Source organism: Spea bombifrons, chromosome 4 (assembly GCF_027358695.1).
Source record: "Spea bombifrons isolate aSpeBom1 chromosome 4, aSpeBom1.2.pri, whole genome shotgun sequence".
In the NCBI taxonomy this organism is placed as follows: Eukaryota; Metazoa; Chordata; class Amphibia; order Anura; family Pelobatidae; genus Spea; species Spea bombifrons.
The window spans coordinates 93,133,193-93,159,000 of record NC_071090.1 but is presented as its reverse complement, the minus strand read 5'-3'; the positions used below and the strand labels follow the sequence as shown (position 1 = coordinate 93,159,000).

The 25,808-nt window shown below is 41.8% G+C and overlaps 1 protein-coding gene across 1 annotated transcript; it reads right to left on the bottom strand.

Moving 5' to 3' along the window:
- Positions 1-2,815: 2,815 nt before the first annotated feature.
- CORO2B (coronin 2B) lies at positions 2,816-25,665 on the bottom strand. Its single transcript, XM_053463535.1, has 12 exons — positions 25,576-25,665; positions 8,987-9,187; positions 7,876-7,992; positions 6,810-6,959; positions 6,158-6,322; positions 5,829-5,945; positions 5,463-5,567; positions 5,038-5,134; positions 4,712-4,824; positions 4,398-4,488; positions 4,033-4,172; positions 2,816-3,809 (listed from the first exon to the last, which is right to left on the bottom strand). Exons 1-12 carry the CDS (start codon positions 25,588-25,590, stop codon positions 3,678-3,680), a joined length of 1,443 nt encoding a protein of 480 aa, XP_053319510.1. The 5' UTR covers positions 25,591-25,665; the 3' UTR covers positions 2,816-3,677.
- Positions 25,666-25,808: the final 143 nt, after the last annotated feature.

Genomic DNA, 25,808 nt, shown 5'->3' with positions numbered 1-25,808 from the left:
GGGCGCCGGCCAACTCTTCGTGTTCGTCTTCGTGGGGGAAAAAATCTTCGTATTCCACGAATATTCACCCGTTCCAGTGTGCGGTTTGGGCGAATATTCGTGTTCGTTTTTTTTCTTAGTTTTTTTGTAGAAGGGGTTACTATGGGGTTAACTACGCAGCAGCTTTGGCGCCAGGATTTTAAATGTCCGTAAGAGGAATTCTATTGGTCGCCTGCAGAGGCCTCCTCTGCTATCAACCAATGAAGTACACCTGTACTTTATTGGTTAACGACAGACGAGCCCCCTGCTGGCGACCAATAGAGTCGCTCGTACAGACTTTAAAAATCCTGGTGCTGCAACTTGGCCGGGAGAGACCACTGGTCTCCACGTTCCAAGAGTTAAAGGTCCATACAAGCGACTTTATTGGTATCCCCATGCCAAGTTGCGCCGTCAGAAGTTAAAGGGCCGTGTGAGCTAGTCTATTGGTCACCTGCAGGGTCAACAATAGAGTTGCTTGCACGTCCCTTTGACTCTTGATGGGGAACTTGGCCTGTCTCCCCTCTACAAGAGTTAAAGGTCTTTAACTCCTGGCAGCAAACCTACGGAAGCGGAAATCTGTAGGTTCGCCGTCAGGAGTTAAAGGGCCATAAGATTGATTCTATTTGTCGCTGGCAGGGCCCCTGCAGGCGACAAATAGGGTCGGTCACATTGCCCTTTAACACCTGACATGGAACATTGGTCTTCCCGCTCCAAGAGTTAAAGGTCTGTATGAGCGACTCTATTGGTCGCTGGCAGGGAGCTCCACTGCCATTTGTTGATGGCAGACGAGCCCCCTGCCAGCGACCAATAGAGTCGCTCTTACAGGCTTTTAAAACCCTGGCTCCAAGAGTTAAAGGTCCGTATGAAGGACCAATAGAGTCACTCGTACGGACCTTTAACTCTTGGAGCAGGAAGACCGTGGTCTCCTCAGGCCAAATTGCGCCATCGGGAGTTAAGGGGCCATGTGAGCGAGCCTATTGGTCGCCTCCAGTGGCCTCCTCTGGCATCAACCAATAGGATTCAGGCATCCAGTGTACTGATTACTCCCAGTCCCATCATGTAAGATTCTATCTCGTATTATCTGCCCAGCACTGATGTTATCTTTATTCAGTATACATCAATGCCGATTCTGTCTATTTTATTTATTAACATAAAATGGCCCAAAATCCTTAGCACCAGGCCCATGATGCTCTTAATCCGGCCCTGGCTCCAGTGTGCATCAGACCGCTTAAATCCAGCTGGTACTCACAGTGTGCTCCAGCCTTGTGCGGTTTTATTTGGCTAAACTTGTTTTAAATGGTTTGTATTAATATGCAGTATAAAGCTAAAAGGCCATATTTTCTCTCAGTGAAAAATTAGTGCGGCCCACACACACACACATATTTCTGATGAAGTGGCCCGCTGCAGAAAAAACTTGGACACCCCTGTTATACACGCTAATGCAAACATATTCACAAATACACAGTAATATACACATACATACAGTAACATACGTACACACGTACTCGCATACAGTAACGTAATTACGCAAAAACACATACAGTAACACACTTAAAACGCACCTTTGTTGGGTGCCTGGCGGTGTTGGTGTGGGGGCCCCCATGTAATGCGGGGGCTGCGTGGTCTCTGGCACACAAATACCCCCTCACCTTTCTGCCATGATGCAGCAAGTGAGTTTGCATAATTTGGCCAAAATTAAAGCCCCACGTTTTTTAACCTCTAAAGGATAAATGATAAGTATACTTGTCAAGGAGCAATGCAAGAGAGGGGTACTGGTGCTGCTGGCTACCCCGGCAAACCAGCAACAGCCGGTCTCTGCTATTTCTATGCATGTGGTTGCTCGTTGGGTTACTGGATAACTGACAAAAGCAAGTTGGAGAGAAGCAGAGGACGTTCTGCATAGCAGCACTATTCACTGTGGATCACCATAAAGACCATACTGCTACTGATTGCACGTTGGGGTGTATTCACTAAAGCAGGAGTTGGCTGGAAGGTTATGGCTTCGTCTCCCTAAATGTACCGCTCATTATAAAAGGTCATCTCTGGGAACCTTGCAGCATGTCTGGATTTCAGCTATGGCAATTTGTTCTTTCAAAACTATGAACTTGTTTCTTCTTTTTATTATTATTATTACAGTTGGGATAATATGTTGTATTTTGAGGCATTTTACATTGTTTAAAGAATATAAGGAAAGCTGCCTCCCGGTTAGGTCCGAATCCTCGCACTCAACTCTCCAGACTTCCTAAAACCTCCAAACCACTTTCAGAAGATTACTTACGGTCCCCCCTCCCAAGAAGAAAGCTGTTATAGACGCTTCTCCTACAGAGCCCTGGAAGTGTGGAAGAACCTTCCAGAAACCCTCAAATCTTCCTGCCTGCTTTTTAAGATCCCGGAAAATACCTGCTTCCTTGTACTGTGCATCAAAATCCGACCGCGATACTTACAAATGCTCAATTTCAGTTGATTATTTTGTATTTCATTATTTTATATATGGAATCTTGTCCATGTATAGCGGTAATTGTAAATGATTTCTAGGAAACATACATTACATACGTACATTATATAATGGAAGATTTGGGAAAGTAACCAATTCGCTTTAATGTGACAATTTATTCCCTAATTTTCAGTTTGCTTCAGTAAAAGATTTGCTGTTTTTTATTTTGTTTTGAGCATAAGTTTTCTTGATTGCACGCGCACCTGCTGATGGGAAATCCTTGTTGTGTATGCTCTGTAACATTGTGTTACACCCCGGTAATTTTGTTCAATACGCAGTTCTTCCAATAACAACTCATTGCCGTTTTGAGATGATTAATGATTTTAATGCCCCTCTTTGCATAGGAAATCATTTTTAGCAATAAGTTAAAGGCAAACCTGAATTTACCAGATCACGTACGTAAAGTGACCTGCTCGAGAGAGAATATGGAAAGAATATGGAGAAACTCATATCGGGATGTGCCAATTGTGAGGTGGAAAGGTAAAAGTGATAAATGTGAGGGACATATAGGAGGAAAGAGAGAATAAAGTATGAATGGAAGGAGGAGCTCTCCAGTGCTTAGGTATTCAGTGCTCATCCGTTATACATCTCAGCACAATTATGGCTTTCTGGTCCATCTTCAATAATCTACTTTTGTGAATAATTCATCCACATGGATATTGTGGTTGAGAGAAAATACAGCTCTGTAGGGAATAATGGGTAGTGGTCTGCTCTGTAGGAACGATATATATATATATATTGGGAGTACATATTGCCCTTGGCCTAGTGAGTAAGGTTCTTGGAACTCTTTTAAACAGAGGCCCCTCTCACATAGAAATGCCTTCAAGTTGTCAAATGTCCTGAAATTGTATAACAAGGCCTTGGCCAAGGCTGTGTGTCTCGGTTATTAGAAGATCCTCAAAGAGAAAGGCCCAGTGGTTCTGGTAAAGCTTGCTTGTAGGGCAGTGTTGGGGAGCTTAATCGCCTTTGGTTATATACAGGCCTTGGTTGAATATGAATGGAGGAGCGTGGAGCAATTAGTACAGATCTATACATATTTCCCTTTGTACCTTCGAGGAGTTGCAAGGGCAGTTAGTATGTCTATACAGACGCCACAAGAGCAGTTCATGGGACAATGGACTGTACTTTGGACAGTAAAGGATTCGCGGTGACTGTACAAAATCAGTTAGCTCTCCTTTGGGCTGTTCCTCAGGTTCCTAAGTTCCAACTCCAGCTGTCTGATGATGAGATCCCTCTGGGCCAGCTGCTCCTTCAAACGCCTGATTTCTTCCTGCTGTCGGAAGAACATGCGTAGCAACTGCAAGGCATGGATGAGTGGGCAATGGGAGGGCACAGACAACAGCATAGATGTTACATGTCTGTGCACAGTTAGAATTGTGCGTAAATATTGTGTGTTACAAGAAACAGTGTTGTGCACAGTATGCTCAGCTGCATGTGCAAATGTGTGTATAATAGATATTTTACAGTGTTAGCTATGATTAATGCAGTGCACAGTGATGTGCGGCTTGCTTGTTACCTACCTCATTTTCTGTTCTAGGTGGGACATTCTCAAGTAGGTCGATCCCATTGACTACTAAGCTCTTTTTGTCTTTTACTGGGGCTTTAAAAGTGACTTTGGACTCCTTTCGATACCCCTCCTTCAGGCTTATAAGGACAGGATCTGTAGGAATAATTGAGTTTGACTAAATGTGAATACGCAGCACTGGCATAGACTACTCATGATAGACGTATGTCTCAATGTAGAAAATATGTAAGTAATAACTGAGTGTAAGCAGGCTCCATATTACATTTAAATTACTTTTTACTCCACTTCCAGCAGTCTTGTCATGCCTTTTCCCACTGTTTCTGGCTATATATCTGTACAACCCCTAAATCATCTTAATACCTCTGTTGAGGCCACTTAGCCATTCATCAGGCGTCATTGCAGGTTCCATTCCTGGGGTCATCGGGTAAATGTCCTCCTGGTATGTCTCTGACTGCAACAAGAATATGCCGTTTATGTTATTGTTACTTTTTGGGAAAATAACATAAGGGATAGGTTAATTAATCGGGACTACGAGGTCCCATATGGTCCATATTTGCAACCTTTTCCATTCTGCAGAAAGTTGGAAGATCAAGGGCTTAGCAAACCACTTCCTTTGTAAGCTCACAAAGTATGAACAGTATTTCAGGGGAGAAAAATATGATATATACACTTACCCTCCTGGGGACAATCATAGATATAGGTTCTATTAGGCTCTTCAAGGTGATGAGCTTGTAAAACCGGAATATTTCACAAGCTGACACGTCCAGTCCATGTTTTGGCATTACTCCTAAAAGAGAAACCACTTTTGTTACATATTTCATAGAATGTTTGCCCAGTAGTTTCCAGCACATGTTCTGCAACTACATGCTCCTCTGTATGGTGGAAGGATGCTTTTCTCACCATTAAGCATTGAGGAAAAGGACTTCGGGTCTCTCAGGTAAAGATGAAATCTCATTATAACTATCAAATTATTGCCTCATTATATTAATTGCATACTCACCAAGCCCCTTTTGAGGTGCAGGAGAACGGAATTCCATTAGATAGGTGAGGAATGGCTTCTCTGCTGTTATCTCATAATATCGAATGTTCCCGTCTCCCTTTCATGAAAAAAAGAGTGTTAGTAACCATACATTTCTCAAGAATCAAAAGGGTTTTGTTGTAGTGAGTTGTGTTTTTTAATAGTTTTTATTGAGTGTATAAAGAAAACTATATAGGTCTGATTAAGGAATGAAATGTAGCAACCAAGGTTTGCGAGGTATGAGACTGGGACCTCCTTGAAGAGCCTGGTGGCTTTTAGTTGTCCCCTGGGAACTATTTAACAACCACAGAGAAGATGTGTATGTTGCAGATGGAGCGGAAAAAATATTCAAGATGGAATTAAAAAATTCTAAAAGAGATGATGAGACTTTGCTTTTCTTATCTTACCTTTCCAGCCAAATAGAGCACGTGTGTGTCCATGTCATAGAAAGGAAACAGCAGTCCTGACAATCCATCTATTTCTTCCTCTATTAATGGCACAGACAAGTCTTCCTGTATCCACACAAGTAGAAGGCACATACAGAACATACATCATTGATTAATCAGTCACAGCTGGTGTGGGCATAATTATTTAGTGTGGTTCATGAGGGTATTTCATAGGAAAGGCTGCATCCATAAGTCATTTGTGGTACAGGAGTAGGTAGTAGACATAAAGTTCACATCACATCTGGTATGGTGTGAAATGATATACCTTGATCACTATGAGTAAGTGCAACCCGATGTTATGTGTATTGAGCCTGTCACTGTGCTTACCTGGTCCCACAGTGCTATCTGCCTTGTGTTCCACCTGGAGACACCTGTTGTGAGTAAACGATTCATATCTCCAAGGAAGACAACTCTCATCACCTTGTGGTTCTTGCAGCTGGCTTCCTAGGCAAGGAAACACAGAATATCTACTTCTAGTTCATGGTTAATATTGAGGCACATGCAGCTCTCTGCCAGAAACATGACTGAAGCAGGGTTCTTGTAGTGTGAGTTGAAAGTGGCTAGCTGGTGGAATGGTGCAAATCCATGGTGTATAAAGTATGTTGAAGAAGGTAAGCTTGTGTGCAGTGGGCTATTTCAGGAGGAGTACCCTGTACCTGTAGCACTCGTCCAGAGCGAGGTTCCAATACACGTAATTTCTTATCCTTGCAGGTGGTGGCCAAAAGGCTCCCATTTGTGTTGAATGACATGCAAAGGATGACATCTGTATGACAATCAATCATCTTCATTGCCTCCCCAATCTCCAGATTCCAAATAAGGATCTGTTGGAAGATCTAGTTAGCAGTACACTATCCAGAATGTTTTTACATATAAAACAGATGATAAATAGGATAATCGGAGATAGATATCTGGTATATGCAAATGAAAAGGTACACTATATGGACAAAAGTATTGGGACACCTGACCATTACACCAACAGTGACTTTTATGACATTGCTTTCTGAATACATAGACATTAATATGTAGTTGGTCCCCCCCGTTGCAGTTATAACAGTTTCCACTATTCTGGGAAGGTGTTCCTCAATGCATATATATGCAGAATTATTGTTAATTTCAGGGGCATGGCCATTCTATCATTTTGTAGGCATTTGGTAATTTTAACACAGACAAAGTTGTGTTCTGCCTCTGTAACACAGAGAGATTGAATTTCTGAAGAAGCACACACTTGCTGGGTTTTGAAAGAAATGTATATTCTTTAAATATCGCCTTTGCATCAGAGAATATGCATCAAGTTAACACTAAACTGACCTTGTAGTCGTACCCAGCGCTAAACAGTATGTTGTTTGTTGTGGGATGCCATTCTATCAAGCCCACCCTCCGACTGTGCCCATACAACTCCAGAACCGCCTCTGTCATGTTGCGCTTGAGTCCCCCTTCTGGAATCTCCCATATTCGCACCTGCAGAATACAAACAGTTAAAAATATGAAGTTTACAATGGAGGTTTCTGTACCTTGTGTATTGTTGCATTTCATCATAATTTGAAACAGTTTGGCTATTCTCGGAGTAAATGAAATCACTTATGTTTGTATGTTTTTATGTATATGTTAAATTATGTAGCCCTAACAGGTGTACTTAGTACCATACAGTTAGTACTGCAATTAAAGGGAGGTATAATATTTTACATATAGCCACTGACAAGAACTTGAGAGGAAAAGGAAACACGCAAGCTCGTTTTGACACCAATACTAGAGTACTCTGTGTTCCCTCCCAGAGAAGACATTATACATGCTTTGCGGATGGGATGTTTGGTTATATACCATATAGAAGGCTGAAGCAGTTTCTTAGTGATTCTCCAGTGACCTATGGAGCCCCATCAGAGCCTGAATGCATCTTTATCTTTTCGCTTAATGCACCGCTGGGTGAGATATGGTGAAAACTCTGTGAACCAGGACCTATGGCATACGTACACTGAACAGCGCCTGCTCGCCTCCTACAGAACCACTATTATAATAATGTGCCGGTCTCCAAGCTAGATCGTCAGAATTAGCATTACTTAGTTTACTCAAAAAAATGGTAACCAAAAGCTGCTAAGAGTATGGATTCATATCGCATTGTCAGGCCGACACTCATAATGTATGCACTGAGATTTGTGGCTATATTCCGAGCAAAAGGGACAAACAGGCTGTTTCAATAAAGTACCAGCTTAAGAATAAAGAGTACTGATAAAGCAGTACATTGCTGGAAGCCATCCGGAAGGCAGGCCATCTGTCTGAATCTGCTAATAAGGTAAAATGAAAGATATTCTGGGGCTAGAATGATTTATTATACTACCATTTCCCTGTTTCCTTAACATTTACATGCAGCATCACTCACCGAAGTGTCCTCAGAACAGGAAGCGATGATGTTCTCCACAAACGGGTTCCATTTAATATCCAGCACTGTGCCCTGGTGCCCACACACCTTCGGGTGATTGGGCTCAATGCGACCAGTCTGGGGGAGGCACAGAATATTGCATTGGTGAACCCCCCACCGTGCAGACCTGGGGGAGGAGGACAGACAGATACACCTGTCAGTAGCTCCTCCCTCCACCTGCGCACACAGCCCCGCCCCCCATGAACAACTGTGCGACATTAGCAATCATACTGACCAATATTAGACTTCCCTACATACTTTAGATGCTTATAAAAACTTCATACTAAAAATTATAATGTAGATTTACCCAGCTATTGTAATTCCCTCCATCGTCTGCCTTTTGTTAAAGTATAGCCTCAGCTTAAAGTGAAATGGAAATTTGATTCACACATAAAAACATAAGTTAGGATCTTAGCTAGTTCTGTTTGGGTGGATGTATGGTCATACTCACTAATATTATGCAGTGCAGCATGTTAAAAGGGAAAGAGTGCTTGACCAGTCTGTTCCATCATTGATGGGATGCTGCAACGCACCCTCGCAAGATCAACTCATGTGAGAATGGATTATATAGGTCAATGAGTTGTGAATATTTCATGTTCAGCCCAGACTGGTTAGGGATTTTAGCACCGCCATGGCTTCACTTTTATTCTCAGCTGTATGTAAAATGTCTAGTGTGTAATACTGCCAACTGATCTTTACAATGATCATAAATAGTGCCAATGCTTCCACAATTTGAGTGCTCTTCTGTCTCTGCCTCTATTGACCTCATTATCCTGAATTTGTGGATATTGATTACATGTGAAATATTCTCTTCTGTGTGTAGTAGAGATAGATGTCACGCTATATGATGTTTCTGCATGCATTACCCTGCATTATTTGGGACATGCTTGCAAGGGCATCACAGAATTAAATATACAGCTGGTTTAATAAAGATCATCAGAGTAAGCAAGTTCCAGGATAAAGGTCTGATAACTAATGGTCTTTATCCCCAGATCTTTTCGGAACCTAGTAATATAGCTCTATACATATATTGAGTGGGAGATATGCATATGTAATGCATTACATGACCCACCTGGTGAAGGGGGATTACAAGAAACGATCCTCCTCCTGCACTCTCGGTGACAATCGCCAGGAATTTTGCGTTGACGGCACAGAAGTGATTGTCGTGCACATTCTTGGTGATCGGTATACAGTCATAACAATTCTCTCGACTCGCCACCTTTCCATACACATTTCGGAACTTGGAACTGCGATACTGTGGCCGCCATGACATCTGTGGGCAGGAAGCAATAAGGCACCTGAAACACCATGCTAGCCCTGCACTATGCAGCCAGTTAACTGGACACTGCACACTTTTTAACATTACAAATCACATATTATAAACTAAAGCAAGCAAAATAAAATACTTTTGTCGACATGGATATGTTTAAGAATTATTTCACTGAAATAAAAAAAAAATGCTAATTCAATATAATTCAATATAACCAAATAACCTTTTTCCACTGAAGCAGGTTGTTACCTTTGATGATCAGCTATTCCATTAATCTAGCACTATTTTAGAAATCGAATGTTCTTACTTCAGTACTTCTCATCAACCATTCTACCACAGATTGTTTGTTACTTACAAACCACCCAAAAAACATGTATTCTTATTCTATGTAAACATTTAAAATTTAAATCAAATGTCGGTGATTTTTCAAGAGATGTTTCATCCTCCCTGGTGAGTTCTAAGCTTATGCTCGGATCTGTCTAATCCAGTTTCTAAATCTGATCAGCCATCATCATGGATGAACTGTCTCCTCCTGACTCTGGAACAACCTCTTGTCAGATCTCCTGACCTAAATAATACCATTAGTGAAGGACCTTCCAAGATCTCAGCTTCTTCAAGGCAACAGCTAATCGGCAAAGGGCTCCTGACTAATGGTGCTTTAGAAGGGGGTTTAGCAAAATCTCAACTTGTGTTCTAAACATAAGGACACAATTGTATCTGCTTTGCAATTTTAGCATATATCTCGTAATCGCATCCTGTTCAATCAATGTTCTATTCTTTCTAATGCTAAAAATACCCAATGGTCATGGACCAGGGATAAAAATAGGTGAGTAATAAAACAGCCTTCATATGGCACTATGTGCTACAAAGAATTAGCACATGTCCGCTGTCCTCTTATCTACATGTGCGTCCCTACGACTGTATCTACATGCAGTTGTTGTCAGCCGTAAATGGTGCTATATATCTCCTTCCTAATTAGTTGCGTTCATACAATTCCTGTGGCTTGGACTGATCACTGGGCTGCAATAACTAGTGTAACTAACAAAAACTCTACTGTAATGAGTACAAGAGCAAGTTTTGGAGGGCCTACTCCTATTTTTAAATATACTGGTTATACTGTAAACTACACTGTTGCAGATTAAAAGATTAAGCAGCAGATTGCTTGTATTTAAGAAAGCAAAGAAATGTATACAGCGATGGAGTTTAAACACACATCGGATAGGCATAAAGCTAAAGACAAAACCAAGTACCGATTAAGGTTTGAGTCGTTACAACACAAAAAAATGGGCAAACTCGATGGGCCAAAATGTTCTTATCTGCTGTTAACATTCTGTGTTCATTAGCAGGAGTTTGCAGGTGAGTTTGCTGGGGAGTTGTAATTTCAACTAATAATTATGCATTATGAAGAGCCAAACCTGTGAAGGAGCTCCCCCAGTAGGCTCTTAATAAATCTCATTTATCTTTGCATTATATAGCGCCAAACAAGCTCTTCTTGCAGGAGAAGCTTCTTGTGGCTGTCATTATACATGGTGAACTTAGTGACTTGAAGTATATATGCCCCTGACAAGAGCAGGACCCTCTTCTCCTCCTGTACCACTATACCTTAACATGTATTATTGTTACTGTTAATCAGGGCCGGCCCAAGACTTAATGCCGCCTGGGGCGAAGTTTAAAATGCCGCCCCCCCGGCCGACGCCGGGGGGGGCGGCATTTTAAACTTCGCCGACGCCATTATCTACCCTAACCACCCCCCCCGGTACTTACCTTTAAACAGTCCTGCGGCGAGTCTCCTTGCTCTGCCACAGTGCCGGCTTGTAATGCTGAGCGCCGTAAATTGACGTCACTTCCGGCGCTCAGCATTACAAGCCGGCACCGTGACAGAGCACGGAGACTCGCCGCAGAGGACAGAGAGAGAGGGGCGCCGAGCGGGTAAGCGAAAACCACTCGGCGCCCCTCTCTCTCCTCCGCTTAAAAAAAAAAGCGCTTGGGCCGGCTCCATTGTAGGGCCGGCCCTGCTGTTAATTGTGTATCTGCGAATTTTAATTATTTATTTTTCATTTATTACTGAGCAATGCCCATCCACTTCAAGTGTTTGTGCTGCAGTGTTCAACATATTGCTTCCAGTACAATTAGTCTTAGTGCTATTGGGTAAAATAATACATTAGTACAGGGCTCGACAAATCCCAGGCGCCAGGTCACCATGGCCTAGGAGTTTGTCAGCCACATAAAAATGCCTCCGCGTCACCACGCGGGGGCGCTGCTGCTGCTGTCTGCCCAGAGTCTGGGCAGACAGCACAGCCACTCAGAGCCCGCCCCCGAGCCTGAGATCACTCCCACGGAGTGATCCTGTAGGCTGAAACCACGATTGCAGGAAAACCTGCAATAGCGTTTTCAGCTGCCACAGGCAGCTTCAGGAAAGGGGTTTCAGTGTTGATTGGGTCCCCACACAAGTGTGGGGACCTGACACAACACCCCCCTGCTGCCTGATCGCGGCATTTAGGGGTTAATTCCCGTTTTGTAAGGGGCTCTGCTGCTGGTGGTCTGCCTGGAAGCCTTCCAGGCAGGCCAGCAACAGCAAAAACGAGCCCCCACAAGCCCTTTGATGATTCCTGTAGGCATGGAAGCCTACAGCAGTCATCAGAGACTCCCCCTGCAATGGCTGGTCTATAGACCAGCAATTGCGTCCCAGCTGCCAGAGGCAGCTTCAGAGATAGGGGGAGAGGGTTCTTTGGTCTCCACATGAGTGTGGAGAGCAGCCCCAACACCCCCCTGTTGCCTGATCGCTCCATGAGAGCGACAGTGCAGCGTTAACCCCTTCAATTCCACAATTGTGTATAACACATTCGTGGCATTGCAGGGGTTAACATTTGTCCCCATAATCTTGTGGGGACTAAATATCAGTCAATGCTGTGCTCCAATGGAAAATCAGCATTGAAAGCATTAAAAAAATAAATATATATATATATATATATATACAAAAAAAAACAAAAAAAAAAACAGCACTGACCTGAAAGTCCAGGGTTCCTCCAGGTCAAATGCTGTGAGTTTAGTAAGTGGGCTGATGATGATCAGATCACTCCTAACCTACTGTTAGTTTAAAAAAAAACTCCTGGCACCTAACTTTTTTAGCTGGCGCCTAGATTCACAACAAATTTGTCAAGCCCTGCATTAGTAAGAATTGTTGGAAGGCTTTTAATCAACTAAATACCCTTAATATGGAAAGTACGGTAATTTGTAGTTGGACATACAAATGTAATAACCTAACTATGATTCAATCTCATAACCTAACTTGGAAAGTGCTAACAATTTTTCAGAATCCCATGTTTTATGTCACATGCATGTCCTAGCACACAAATGGCTTTACCACCAGTGTGGGGTAACAATGGATTTACTGTCTACTGGCCTGACCTTCCTCCTGTTTCCATTCACACAGTCTTCCTTACAATGCCCTTCTCTCTGCTCCCTTCTCCTACAGTCATGCATTTTTAACCATTTCTAAAACACTCTGTTCACTCCCATCTATAAAGAAAGTGCGTTTCCCTAAGAAGCCGCTACATCTCCCCTTTATATATACCGGTATTGTAGTAGTACCCAAACCATTGTTACACATTTTAATCAATTTAGTATTTAATACTTTAGCTCATTAGGGATATCCAGATTCTGGATAAATCCAAAAGAAGGTGACTCACATGGTGCATGATTTACAATTATACAGTTATCTAAATGGGTTTAGCTTGGAGGACAGGAGAGGTGTTTTGTTGAAAAATCATGGTTTAAATATAGGATTTCAAAAAAAGAAAAAGGTCAACGGAAGAGGCTGTGATCTAGAACCATAGTATTGTACCATGTCAAATGTAAAACAAGACAGCATTGAAATAAAGTGAAATACATTTTGATTGCCCAACACGTCTTGCCCCTTGTACAGCACTGTGGAATGGATCAATAATGGGACATTATTGGCAATTAATTTCTGCTTCTATGCAGAGCCATATATGGTTACTTTAATAACCAGTCTACATTTTATCTCAATAACATTACAATAAAACCTAACTTATGTATTGTTTCAGTAGTAAGTAGTGCACCTTCCAAGCACACCTCATTAGGCTGGTAATGGAGTCACTTTATCAGCTGGAAAGAAGAAGAAACATCTGAAGTCCTGAAAACTTTACAATGTTTCCTATGCTTATTCAATAAAAGGTACCAACTTCATACCCACTGTTTGGTGGGTATGCATGTATCATTGAGCTGTTTGTTGGGTATGCATGTATTATTGAGCTGTTTTGGGGGTATGTATGATATTATTGAGCTGTTTTGTGGGTATGTATGTATCATTGAGCTGTTTGGTGGGTATGCATGTATTATTGAGCTGTTTGGTGGGTATGCATGTATTATTGAGCAGTTTGGTGGGTATGAATGTGTTATTGAGCTGTTTGGTGGATATGCATGTATTATTGAGCTGTTTTGGGGGTATGTATGATATTATTGAGCTGTTTTGTGGGTATGTTTGTATCATTGAGCTGTTTGGTGGGTATGCATGTATTATTGAGCAGTTTGGTGGGTATGCGTGTATTATTGAGCAGTTTGGTGGGTATGCATGTATTATTGAGCAGTTTGGTGGGTATGCATGTATTATTGAGCAGTTTGGTGGGTATGCATGTACAGCCTTAAATATTACACTGCTTATATAAACAGCAGAAATGTGTTGGTAAATGACGCTGTGTAAATATAATACAATACTCTTTCCCCTGATTCAGTTACATAAATAGCTATCAATAGGTCATAAAATAACTTTAAAAAGTCTAGCCACACCACTGTCCAAACAAGTGGCCATGTCAGATGTTGCGTGATGTCATTCGGTGGCGCTAGTACTTGCAGGGGGCTGCCTAGGATCCTATTTTTGTGCTGTATTGTATAGATCAAGCTATGAGGCTGCTTCCACGAAACAACAGAGAGCTTTCTATCTATTCTATAACCAGCTTCCTCTGAGAATTAATCCCACAGCAACCCGAACAGAGCTAGGAAGTGGGGGCTCTACAGGAGATAGGAGATGCGGGGGAGTTGATATGACATGTTCTGCTTTTGTTCTGACCATTATTGTAACAATGCATTTCTCTTCAACACGCAACACGCCAAGTAATAGAACTATAAATAACAAATGTATTTACACCTGATTCGCTAACTCTCAGATCGAATTCTGCTCAAGGGGGGAGATTACGTGGGTGGGAGAGATTTTCCAGTAAGTAAAACACAGCAGTGTTCACAGAGCAATGGATTTGGGGTTTGCACATTGCAAACACTTTTATTGTAGGCGGACAGTGAGTACACTGCTTTCCCATGTAGCATGTACTCGCCGTGTACCATTAAGAACACAACATTTAGCATCTCTCAGCATTATTAAAAGAGATTCCAGGGAAAATAATGGCTGCATCACCATAGCAACCAACAAAACATTCCTGTTGATTCTTTCAGGGGTATCTGTTTTGAGATTTGATATAGAGTTTTGTATCACACGCTCCCTGTTCCTGGTACTGATAAGAGTAACAGATTAGCGTTGTTTTTTACCATCACAGGGGCAGTTTTTCCCCTTATTCATCTTACCGGAAGTACCATGTCTATCAGAAATAGTATTCAGTAACACTAAACACCCAATGTTTGCTTGTCCTGGCATTGCAGCCTGTTGTGCCACTGGCACGGACGGGGCGCTGCTTGGTACATTAGTCAAATTATTTGTAAGTAGATTTTTTTCATTCTGTTTACAGTTGCTCTTTAGGTTCCTTTGCGCATCTTCTTCTTCTGCCAGCAGATGCCCATGGAAACAGGTGCCAACCTGCATATATATTTTTCCTCACTAGCCCCAGGGAAATACAATTATCCATAATTAACTGCCCCCTTCCAACCGTGGTGTCTATTGGACTTATTTCTGCCCATCTCATGCCGATCATTCCCGTTCTTTGGTTCTGCTTCCAGATGGAATCTGTTTCTTGGATTTCTGCGTTGTGTGGGATGGCCTGCGTTGGGCCGTTGTCAAGTTTAGTTGCCTGGCAACAATGGGGTAGTGTGTAATTCTTGCTCATTGTGTTTAAATCTTGTGCCATAAGATCTGGGTCTGCAATATGACTTTAGCCGAGAGCTGGGAATTGGCAGCAAGCTGCCCTTTGCTTGTCCTTTCTCCAAGTGGCATGGAATGAAAGACTTCTAATGACTGCAGTGCGAACAGGAGCCTGCGCAGCCGGAAAAGCAGAGAAAGATCCTATTCACAGATCTGCGGGGATTGCAGCTGGGTGAGGGGGTTGTAGATCTGTGCCAGACATGAACAATCAGCCTATCTTGGAAAAGATTACATGGCACTAGATTCAAAGTAACAACATAGAGGGAATGCAACACTTTGTGTGCCGGACAGAAACAAAACTATAAACATTCACAAAGGCTGCATCTTTACTGTCATATTATAAATATCTTTACTATATTCTTTATTATTTTTCTGCAGTTCGCGTTGGATCCTCTGATATCAGACTATAGATGCGCTGCATGTATTTCAAATATCTCAGCACTTGCCTATTCTACTGATAATTAGCTATTCATTATAATCAACATAATTGCAAAATAATGGATCTGTTCTTGAAATATGGGAAAAGGGACATCACCGAGCAGCATTCATTGTGTTAAGTAGTTGTTACATGTCTGTATTGAGCCCCGCCACAATTTCACTTATTGCCAGATTCACTTATACAAGCTGTATAAGAAGTAACATATATTAAATACAGATCTCATTTAATGATCCTATTTCTGCATTTCTTTTATGCCTTGGTTTTTTTTATACAATGCACTTCACCTATTGTTAAGTTTTCATGATTCTGAAGGTTCAGCATACCAAAATTATCATTTCATTATTTAAATTAGGTTGAATGATCATTGTAGCGCTACAGGGGACATTTTTCACTTGTATTTGGCTTTCGCGAGACAAATTAAAAGTAATCAAGTATAATGTCCCATGACTCATGTATTGGCTTTCATCCTCTGGGCACACCAGAGGGTCTTATGCTTTTTTACTTAAACCATTGGCTATGAGGGTGATTGATCAAATTCCTGGGGAATAAAATCATTACCCAATACTGATATGAGATTAAAACAGCTTTTTAGTTCTGTTTTAAAACACAGGTGCCCTAAGAAGATGTCAAACATAACATTCTGACGTTTGACATCATCGCAGGAGTTTGGAAACACACACACATATATATATATATATATATATATATAATTTTCCTATTACAATCATTTAATGTTAAGGTCTGGCATACCGTATAAATATATCTCACTACCATATTTACCTGCAAAATAATGGTTTGGGTTTTTTCCTTCAGTAGGGTTAAATTTAGGCCCTTTGCTTTTCCATCAGATCTAGAGGATGCCATATAATCGCCTTATTAATCCAAGCCCATATCTAGATTGTGTCCTTACACTTGCTTCTTATAATGAAGGCTTGTTTCCACTGTCATTTGTTGACGTTGTGATGTCAGCAGAATAACATTACATTGGTGATTATGTATAAAAAAGATTTTATGATGCTAAGTGGTAAAAAGGTTACTATAGTGATCAGTCCATTTCTACTGCTATTGCATTTTTAAAAGAATATGCTAGTTTTAGTAAAGTTTAGTAAAGTTTTAGTAAAGTGACTCTTATTCAGTCTCCTGTTCCAGTGCTTAGCATCCCATGTAAGCATCTCTCCTGGATTAAAATGAGGAAGTACACCAAAACACTGTATCATCGAACACACATCATCGATTTCTTTACTTATAGGTAAGTTTTCAGAAGTCCCAGCCTGGTCCCAAAATGAAACTACATATGTAGCACCCAGAAGGCGGAGGATTCCTTCATTTTAATCTCTCTATCTCTAACTCACCCACTGCTCCAGTTTGCAAATCCCTGCGTATCCTCCCCCTACCAGTAATACCATTAAATCACAGCCTCTGACCTCAATAATGCAACTGTCTCTTACATCTGCTTCCTTGCGCCTTCATAAAATAGGACAGTTTAGCATTCCACGATTCAAATTATAAAGTATATCCCCTAGCTTATATTTTCCTGTATTAAGATTGAGATATGGAGATATTTTGTTTAAAGATAAGGCATTATTTTACATCAAGGTAAGATGAGACAAGGTGAGATCTGTGGCAACAACGGCGAGCATAAAAGAAGTATCAATGGGGAGGAATAATCATACAGATCCTATGAACAGAAAGTTAACATGGCTATTCCCATGATATAGGTTAATTTGTCTTCATTTTTTGAATCTATATATACCTTACTATAGGTGTATTTAGCATAATGCACTACAGGATTTAAAAATGTGACAGATCTGCTTTACTCTCTAGTACTTAAGATTTCCTCCTATGGCTCATTTTCTTTCTTCCCTTTCTCTGCTAGCAGATGTATGTAGGCAGGGCCGGACTGGCCCACCGGGATACCGGGAAATTTCCCGGTGGGCCGGCAGGTCCGTGGGCTGGGACCAGGGGCAATTGCCCCCCAGGCTGCCCGAAATCTAATCTGAGCGGCTGCTGGGTGCCGATGCGGCCGGCGCTACTATAATACTTTTTTCTTAATTTAATATGGCAAGCTGGTCCGGCTTGCCATATTAAATTTAAAAAATGTATTACAGTATCGCCGGCCGGCCGCATCGGCACCCAGCAGCCGTGTGCGATGGCCGCCTAGTGATGGGAGCAGCGTGAGGGGTGAAAGCTCCGCCCCCTCGCACTGACCTTTCACCCCTCACGCTGCTCCCATCACTTTGCGGCCATCAGACTGCTGGGAATGTAATCTAAACGGCCGGTGCGTGCTGATGCCGCCGGCCGCCTCTGCTTTAATACTTTTTTTTTACTTTATATGGCGAGCCGATCCTGCTTACCATATAAATTAAAAAAAGGTGTTAAAGTAGCTCCGGCCGGGGGCATCAGCACGCACCGGCCGTTTAGATTACATTCCCAGCAGTCTGATGGCTGCATAGTGATGGGAGCAGCGTGAGGGGTGGAAGCTCCGCCCCCTCGCTGCAGCACCGGATGTCAGGTCAGTGACATCCTGTCAGGAGAGAGAACAGTGTGCGGCTACCAGAGGACGGAAGTCAAGAGAAGTAGAAGGTGAGTAAAGTAATGTATTTTTTTGTACAAAATGTATAATATTTTTTTGAATGTGTTAAAAACAAAAAAAATCAGCATGTGTGTGTATGTAAGTGTGTCCCCCTATATGCCACTCTGCCTCCAGAAATGCCTTTTACCCCCCTATATGCCACTCTGTCCCATGACATGCCTTTTAACCCCCTATATGCCAGAGTGGCATATATATGGTTATAAGGCATTTCTGGATGCAGAGTGACATATAGGGGATTAAAAGGCATATGATGGGACAGAGTGGCATATAGGGAAACATAAGGCTTTTTTGGAGGCAGAGTGCCCCATGATATGCCTTTTAACCCCCTTTATGCCACTCTGCCTCCAGAAATGCCTTATACCCATATATGCCACTCTGTCCCATGATATGCCTTCTAACCCCCTATATGCCACTCTGCCATATAGGGGGTTAAAAGGCATATCATCATGGGACAGAGTGGCATATAGGGGTATAAGGCATTTCTGGATGCAGAGTGACATAGGAGGTCAAAAGGCATATCTGGAGGTATAGTGGCAAAAAGGGGGTTAAAGGCATATCACGGGGCAGAGGGGCATATAGGAGGGTTGAGGCATATCAGGGAGGCAGAGTGGCATGTGGGGGTTAAAAGGCATATCATGGGACAGAGTGGCATATAGGGGGGCATAAGGCTTTTCTGGAGGCAGAGTGCCCCATGATATGCCTTTTAACCCCCTTTATGCCACTCTGCTTCCAGAAATGCCTTATACCCCCCTATATGCCACTCTGTCCCATGATATGCCTTTTAACCCCCTATATGGCAGAGTGGCATATAGGAGGTTAGAAGGCATATCATGAGACAGAGTGGCATATAGGGGTATAAGGCATTTCTGGATGCAGAGTGACATAGAGGAGGTCAAAAGGCATATCTGGAGGTATAGTGGCAAAAGGGGGGTTAAAAGGCATATCACGGGGCAGAGGGGCATATAGGAGGATTGAGGCATATCAGGGAGGCAGAGTGGCATATAGGGGATTAAAAGGCATATCATGGGGCAGAGTGGCATATAGGAGGGTATAAAGCATATCAGGGAGGCAGAGTGGCATATAGGAGGGCATAAGGCTTTTCTGGAGGCAGAGTGCCCCATGATATGCCTTTTAACACCCTTTATGCCACTCTGCCTCCAGGAATGCCTTATACCCCCTATATGCCGCTCTGTCCCATGATATGCCTTTTGACCCCTATATGGCAGAGTGGCATACAGGGGGTTAAAAGGCATATCATGGGACAGAGTGGCATATAGGGGGTATAAGGCATTTCTGGAGGCAGAGTGGCATATAGGGGGTTAGAAGGCATATCAGGGGGGCAGAGTGGCAAGCCTGGGGGCAGATGTGCATAACTCGGGGGTAGGTTGGCAAATAAAAGGAAAAAAAAACAAACATGTCTCAATCATAGCTTATATTAAATATGAAAAAAATAGTCTACATGAATTAATAAAGAAACAAAAGTTTCTTACCAGAATATCGTGAAGAATAATGTGATCAGTGTTTTGTTCCACTGAACTTTTTCATCTAAAATGTTCGCAGTAGTAAATGTTTTGATCCCATTATGTGTAATGTATTTAATTTATTAGGGCCTTTTAACACTTTTGCTTTCTGGCATTTTAATACAAATAATGAGATAAAAAGAATGGCGAATAGTGTGAGTCGGGTGTGTATAAGGGGTGCGTGTGGTTAAAGAGCGCCACCATGAGATAAACTTGATGGGGCTGGTCTCCAAATTTTTCCAGGGCTGCTTTTCAGTCCCAGTCCGGCCCTGTATGTAGGAGGAATGCCCAGAAGCCTGCATTTACACCCTGTGCTGTGTATAAAATAGCAGGCTACGCAAATTGGAAACCCAAGTAACAGTCAGTAATAAATCAAAACGTGACAAATCTCATGTACTTATCTGCATCTTTCCACCTAGAACTCTTAGAGTGCTTTGGAAGCTTTTAGGAATTCCGAGCAGAGTTGTTTTTAGACATGGCCACCTTGACTTAAATGTACATTATTTTGCTTGTTATGTTTATAAAAGCAACTTTGCTTGTTATATGAATACATGGCAAATGCCTACATTTCTTTTTCACTAAAGCAGGAATTCACTGGTGGAAGTTACTTTGTAGCATCTTCCCCAGAAGGCAAAGATTGAGGACCTGGTACCCACTGCGGCCCTACACAATGCAGCCCTAAGGTCACAATTCTTATCAATTGAGTGAAATCACAAGGCATCTTGGGCTTAGAAATAAAAAAACAGTAAGAAGATTATCCTGCAAATGCTAAAGCTGGCAGAAGGGATTATCGGGTGACCGATCTGTTTGCAATATATATATATATAGCACATGTAGAATGTAGAAGGTGCACTCCTGAGAGGCAGGCACCATCAGCACCTTCTCTCTCCAAAGATAAACATTGTATTTTCTTACTGTATTAAAAAAAATGCTGATAAATCCTTTTCAGAGAGGTTTCTGTATATCTTGTCACCCGCAAATGATATTCTCTTTGTGCAATGGTCTACATTAAGGTGTTTGAAATCTTTGTTTCCTATGGGCAGTTGGCAAGTGGGCGAGGATGGGTTAGTGTCGTCTTGGTTCGAGTGATTGCTCACCCTCCCACATGTATCCACAGAGTTACCTAGAGTAGCATGCAGATGAGTTCACAGCAGGACTGATCTGATGGCATTAAGATAGTTGGGTTAGCCCATGTGACAATTAGGTTTGGGATGCTCTGTTACACTTTTTGATGTCCGCAAGCTAAACGTCAAAATCATTGCCTGTTGCCTGCACAGCTGTCAATATTACTTACGGCGGTAAACATAAAGAATGAACATGGTTAATGTGTTGTAATGTGGTGGCAATGACGAAATCATCACTTCGACTGATTTTGTGCAGTCTTGGCAAGTAAATAATTTAAAATCGGATCCATGTCTTTCCACCTCACCTAAGGACTGGTGAGACAGAGCAGAATAATGTATGGATTCTATGACTTTTATGAATTCTACATGTTACTGTGCAGTATGTGCCAAAGGCCAACCCAACGCTTCTGTACACCTTTAAATGACTAGTCTGGTAACCTTTTGTGTGCAACATTCCCTTTTTCCTTGCCTTTTTATTTTATTTCTATCTTTGCTAAAAAAACCCAAAAACTTAAATATTCAGCTGTTTAACTTATTCCAGCCGTATGATCGCTCAGATAGGGCTGACTGATATATTGGACTTTTTTTTTTTTAATTGTGCTAATATTATTCTACAGCGCTGTACAGCCAGTAAACAGGAGATGACATGCAGTGCATAACATTTGGACAGAAGAGGAATGGAGCCAACCTCCAGTGAAGGTGGTAGTCAACAACATGTCAAAAAGGAGATGTGTTCAATATGAAACCCTTCGCTCGCAGCAAACAGAGACTGACAAGAGTGGAAATGAAGGTGGTTTGGATTATGAGCATATATCGTTCGGACTGAGACTCCATTTCTAGTCTGTATTTGTGAATCTTATTATCATCATTACATAGAACTAATGAAGAACAGCTAATTAACAGCAATAACATAATGCCAGGAATAAAACATTTATCCTCCTTTAACGGGAAACCCTTTCCCAAAGGAGATTTAGCCACGTGGTTAGCTGCTTAGTAAATATAGTAAGATATTTTTACATATGTATGCCCATGAAACCCTTAATTGTGTAAGGTAATCATAGACTGTGACGTCATATTTGAGTCCTAATAACAAATTCATATAAAGAACCCAGTCAGTGTCATGGAAGCAGCACCCAACTTGGTCCCATTGAGGCTTCCATATTGGTCCCTACATAATGCACAATTAAATCAATGTCAATCTCACACTGAGTTTACTATGCATTATTCACATACCTGGGGACTCTCCATGTATTCTCTCCAGTCATTGGAGTGGTACTGGGACACGCCTACTTCATCTCCCACTCCCGCCCACTTAAGGCTGTCAGGGGCTAGCCCTGCCCCTATACATGGCTATCTTCACACATAGCTAGCCCCACCCCTCAAAAAAAACACTCCCCCAGAAAAAGAAGAGCTCCAGGTAGCCTACCCTGGGAAGTTCCCAGGTATGATTATAAAGGGGCAGATCAATGACCCTTCATAATGCATAGCGATGTCAATGAGATATAATGTTTGAACTCACAGTTTAGCAAGTACTGTACTCAGGGGTGATTAGTGAAATGTCTTTTTATAGTTTATTTTTTATAGTTTGCTACATCTCCAGTGATGTCAAACTAAATGTCAAAACATTTCAAAAATAAAAGAATAATTAAAAAAAAGGTGCCCAAACAACCTTTGCCCCTCCCACAAAATACCATAAAAACTTTTCTTGCCCCCCCAAAGTATAGTGTATAAAATAGCAATATGCAAATTGTATTCATTGTACTCGATGGTCTATAACTTAAAAAAAAACATTGGGTATTTCTGAACTCAGGACAAATATTAGAATCTATTTAGCTGGTTTTTAATTAGCTTTTGTAGATCAGTAAAAGATTTTTCAAATAAAAGTTAGAAAGGTTTTTTTGAATTTTTATTATAATACATTATATGATATGATGAAAATAATGCTATCGAAAGAAAGCTCTTCTTATCCTAAAAAAAACCAATACATAATTTGTGCGGGTACAATAAACAAAAAAGAATAAAATTACATCTACACACAAACACTGTAGAAAAGCATACGATTTTAAGATGATTTGTTGTGTAGTCAATATTGTCAAAGAAGGACTTTCCCACCAGTGAAAAGTGAAATTAACCCCTTCACTACCAAGGGTTTTTCATACACTTTTTTTTCCATGTAGTGCAAGGGCAATGGGATCAAAGGGCTTTTTTTATTATTTATTTGGACTGTTTTCAGTGCAATTTGGATAGAGATCTCTTTACACCGGCCATCTAATTATACATGTGGCAGTGACCGCTGATGAAGCTGCAGGAGGAAAACAGATTTTGCCCCTGCAGATGCATTGGTGGCCGCGGTCGCCACACTTATTACTCCCACTGCGCACCTGACAGTCAGCGCAGCACTGGAAAAGCAAGAGCAAACTGGCAGACCTCTGCGTTCCTGCTTCCATTGGGCAGGAACAAAATTGTTCACAAAGGGCTGGTCTCACCAGGACACAGTCCGTTGAATTGAGCAGAAGCTAGAACATGATATAATTTTTTTTAGAATTTAATGCTAATCATTATAAACTGGACCAGAATAAACCCCCACTGCTCATCAGATTTTGATATGATCATTTCTCCAAATCCGGTGCATTTAGGAAGACACAGGCCATGCATAGTTAAGAATATTTCTAATGAATATTTACCATTTATCTCCTCAATGTGAACAACATGTACTATGTTATTATTTCTTGTCTTTTTACACAAAAAGAAGAAGACAGAGGGTTAGAAAGTTCTGTGAGTAAGAATCATGGTACCCTATCCTCGAGGACCCCAAATTTAACGCAAGTTTAGGATAACTGTAATTAATTAATATCCAAGCGGCTCACACTGTGCATCACTGTTATTATAACACCATTCAGGCTCCTCAAGGACAGGACTTGATACTCTCACATAAAGTTGCGTTTTGCCCTATATCTGTATGGTATGTAAAATAGGCTTTATATATAGAAACACAACTGAGAAATAACTTTGTTGCAGTAATGTGACATTTAAATGATCCTATGGGTCATCTGGCACAACCCTATAACTTCTTTTGCTTCTTTCACTGGTTAGCGATGCAGACTGATAGGGTCTCTGTTAAACCATTTTCTTTGCACTACGCAAAAAAAGGGGTTATTGTGTCTGAAAACAAGGCTTAATTGTCTTGTTGTGACTTTTAGTCTCCAGAGGATCTGGTCACATGCATTCTCCCCTAATTCCTGCAGCACATCTCAGCCTTGCATTCTGTATCCTGCGTGATGTAATTTACTCTGCCTGACTGCTGCAGCCTGGTAGAAGGAGGCACCTCCCCACTGCAGCATCCACCCCACGCACATTCATTGCACACAGCTGCCCCGGGCAAAGAGATATATATATATCTATACATTTATATAATAGACATCCTGTGTGAGCCCCTTGCAAATGATGATACTGACCAAGAACAGAAGCCGTCTGTATCTTATGTTCTGCGCATGGTGGGGGACAGAAGACCCTGCAGAACATATGCAGACCTTTCAAGCCCTTGGACATGATGGGACTATGTGTGACAGATCCCAGATTTGATTGTGTGGGCAAATTCTAGTTTTATCTTTATTCTGAAGTCTGTACTCTCTACATATTTGCAACATGAAGAACTTAAAAACTAAAAACAATCATACCAGCACATGATAAATAAACAGGGTAAATCAGATTTTGGGGAATAACATATAATGAAAATATACGTCATAAGTGAACAAAACCAGGGACTGACTTTGGAAACCTGGGAGGGTTGGTAGTGATGGTATGAACACTAATCCTGATTACTATTCACTTTGTGTCATTGCCAGATGTGCCTGAAGGTTCTTTCATAGCGGCACAGCCAGCATTCTAGAAATCTGTGCGCAGCTCTTGGTGCATAAACTGCATTCTCGCATAGCACAGCAACACTGATCCTCGCTAAAGTTCAAAAAAATACCGCAACCGCACAACGAGCGCTTAGATCTATTCTACTGTCTGTTACTAAACCATACCCATCCTTACGAGACCCCACTGTATCTTCCCAATGACTTTCTACCCCCTCCCTGGGCACCTTTTACCTTTACTTTCTCCCACTCTGGAAGAGTTAAGCAGCAGCTGGCATTGACAGGCGCAGATATCCATGTGCTGCTTGTTATTCCTGCCTCACGGCACATTTTATCTGATCCCTCTTATACGGAGATCATATGGCGACCATGAGAATAATCTCTGAAAAAAGCTACATGTCACCATGCAGATCTGTGTCACCATGTGAACAGGGGTTGTACATAGATGTTAATGTAGTAGAGAATTGCCGAGGCCCTGAGGTGTTCCTGCACTATAGACTGTACTACATGCAATTCACTTTTAATTTAAATGCAGTTCCTTGTTCTATCCGACTGCATGTGATTATTTATAGCATTACATACACACAGCACCCGGCTCCTGTCACTGTCAGCTCTCCATCCTTTACTCCTTCCCCACATTGCTGTTTAATCTCCTCTTCCCATCTTTGACTCCATGTTTCTATCGCCCCCTCCCTGTGCCTCTGCCTGTTACCCACATAGAGCTGGAAGCGACACCGTCACCTTACCTTGGTGATAGTCATACAGAGCTGTATGAGTTCAGAGGGACCAAGCGCTGGGCTGCTGTATTCTGACTGCTCTGTGCGTGGCTGCCTCCAGACACACACGCTCACACTGTGCTGCCTCCCCTCCTCCTCATTATTCCCATCCTTTGCAAGCAGAATCATGATGTCACTCTGCATCCATAATGATCAGACAGGAAGCGCCTCTGCTGCTGTTAACAGTTCTTTTTCTACCACGG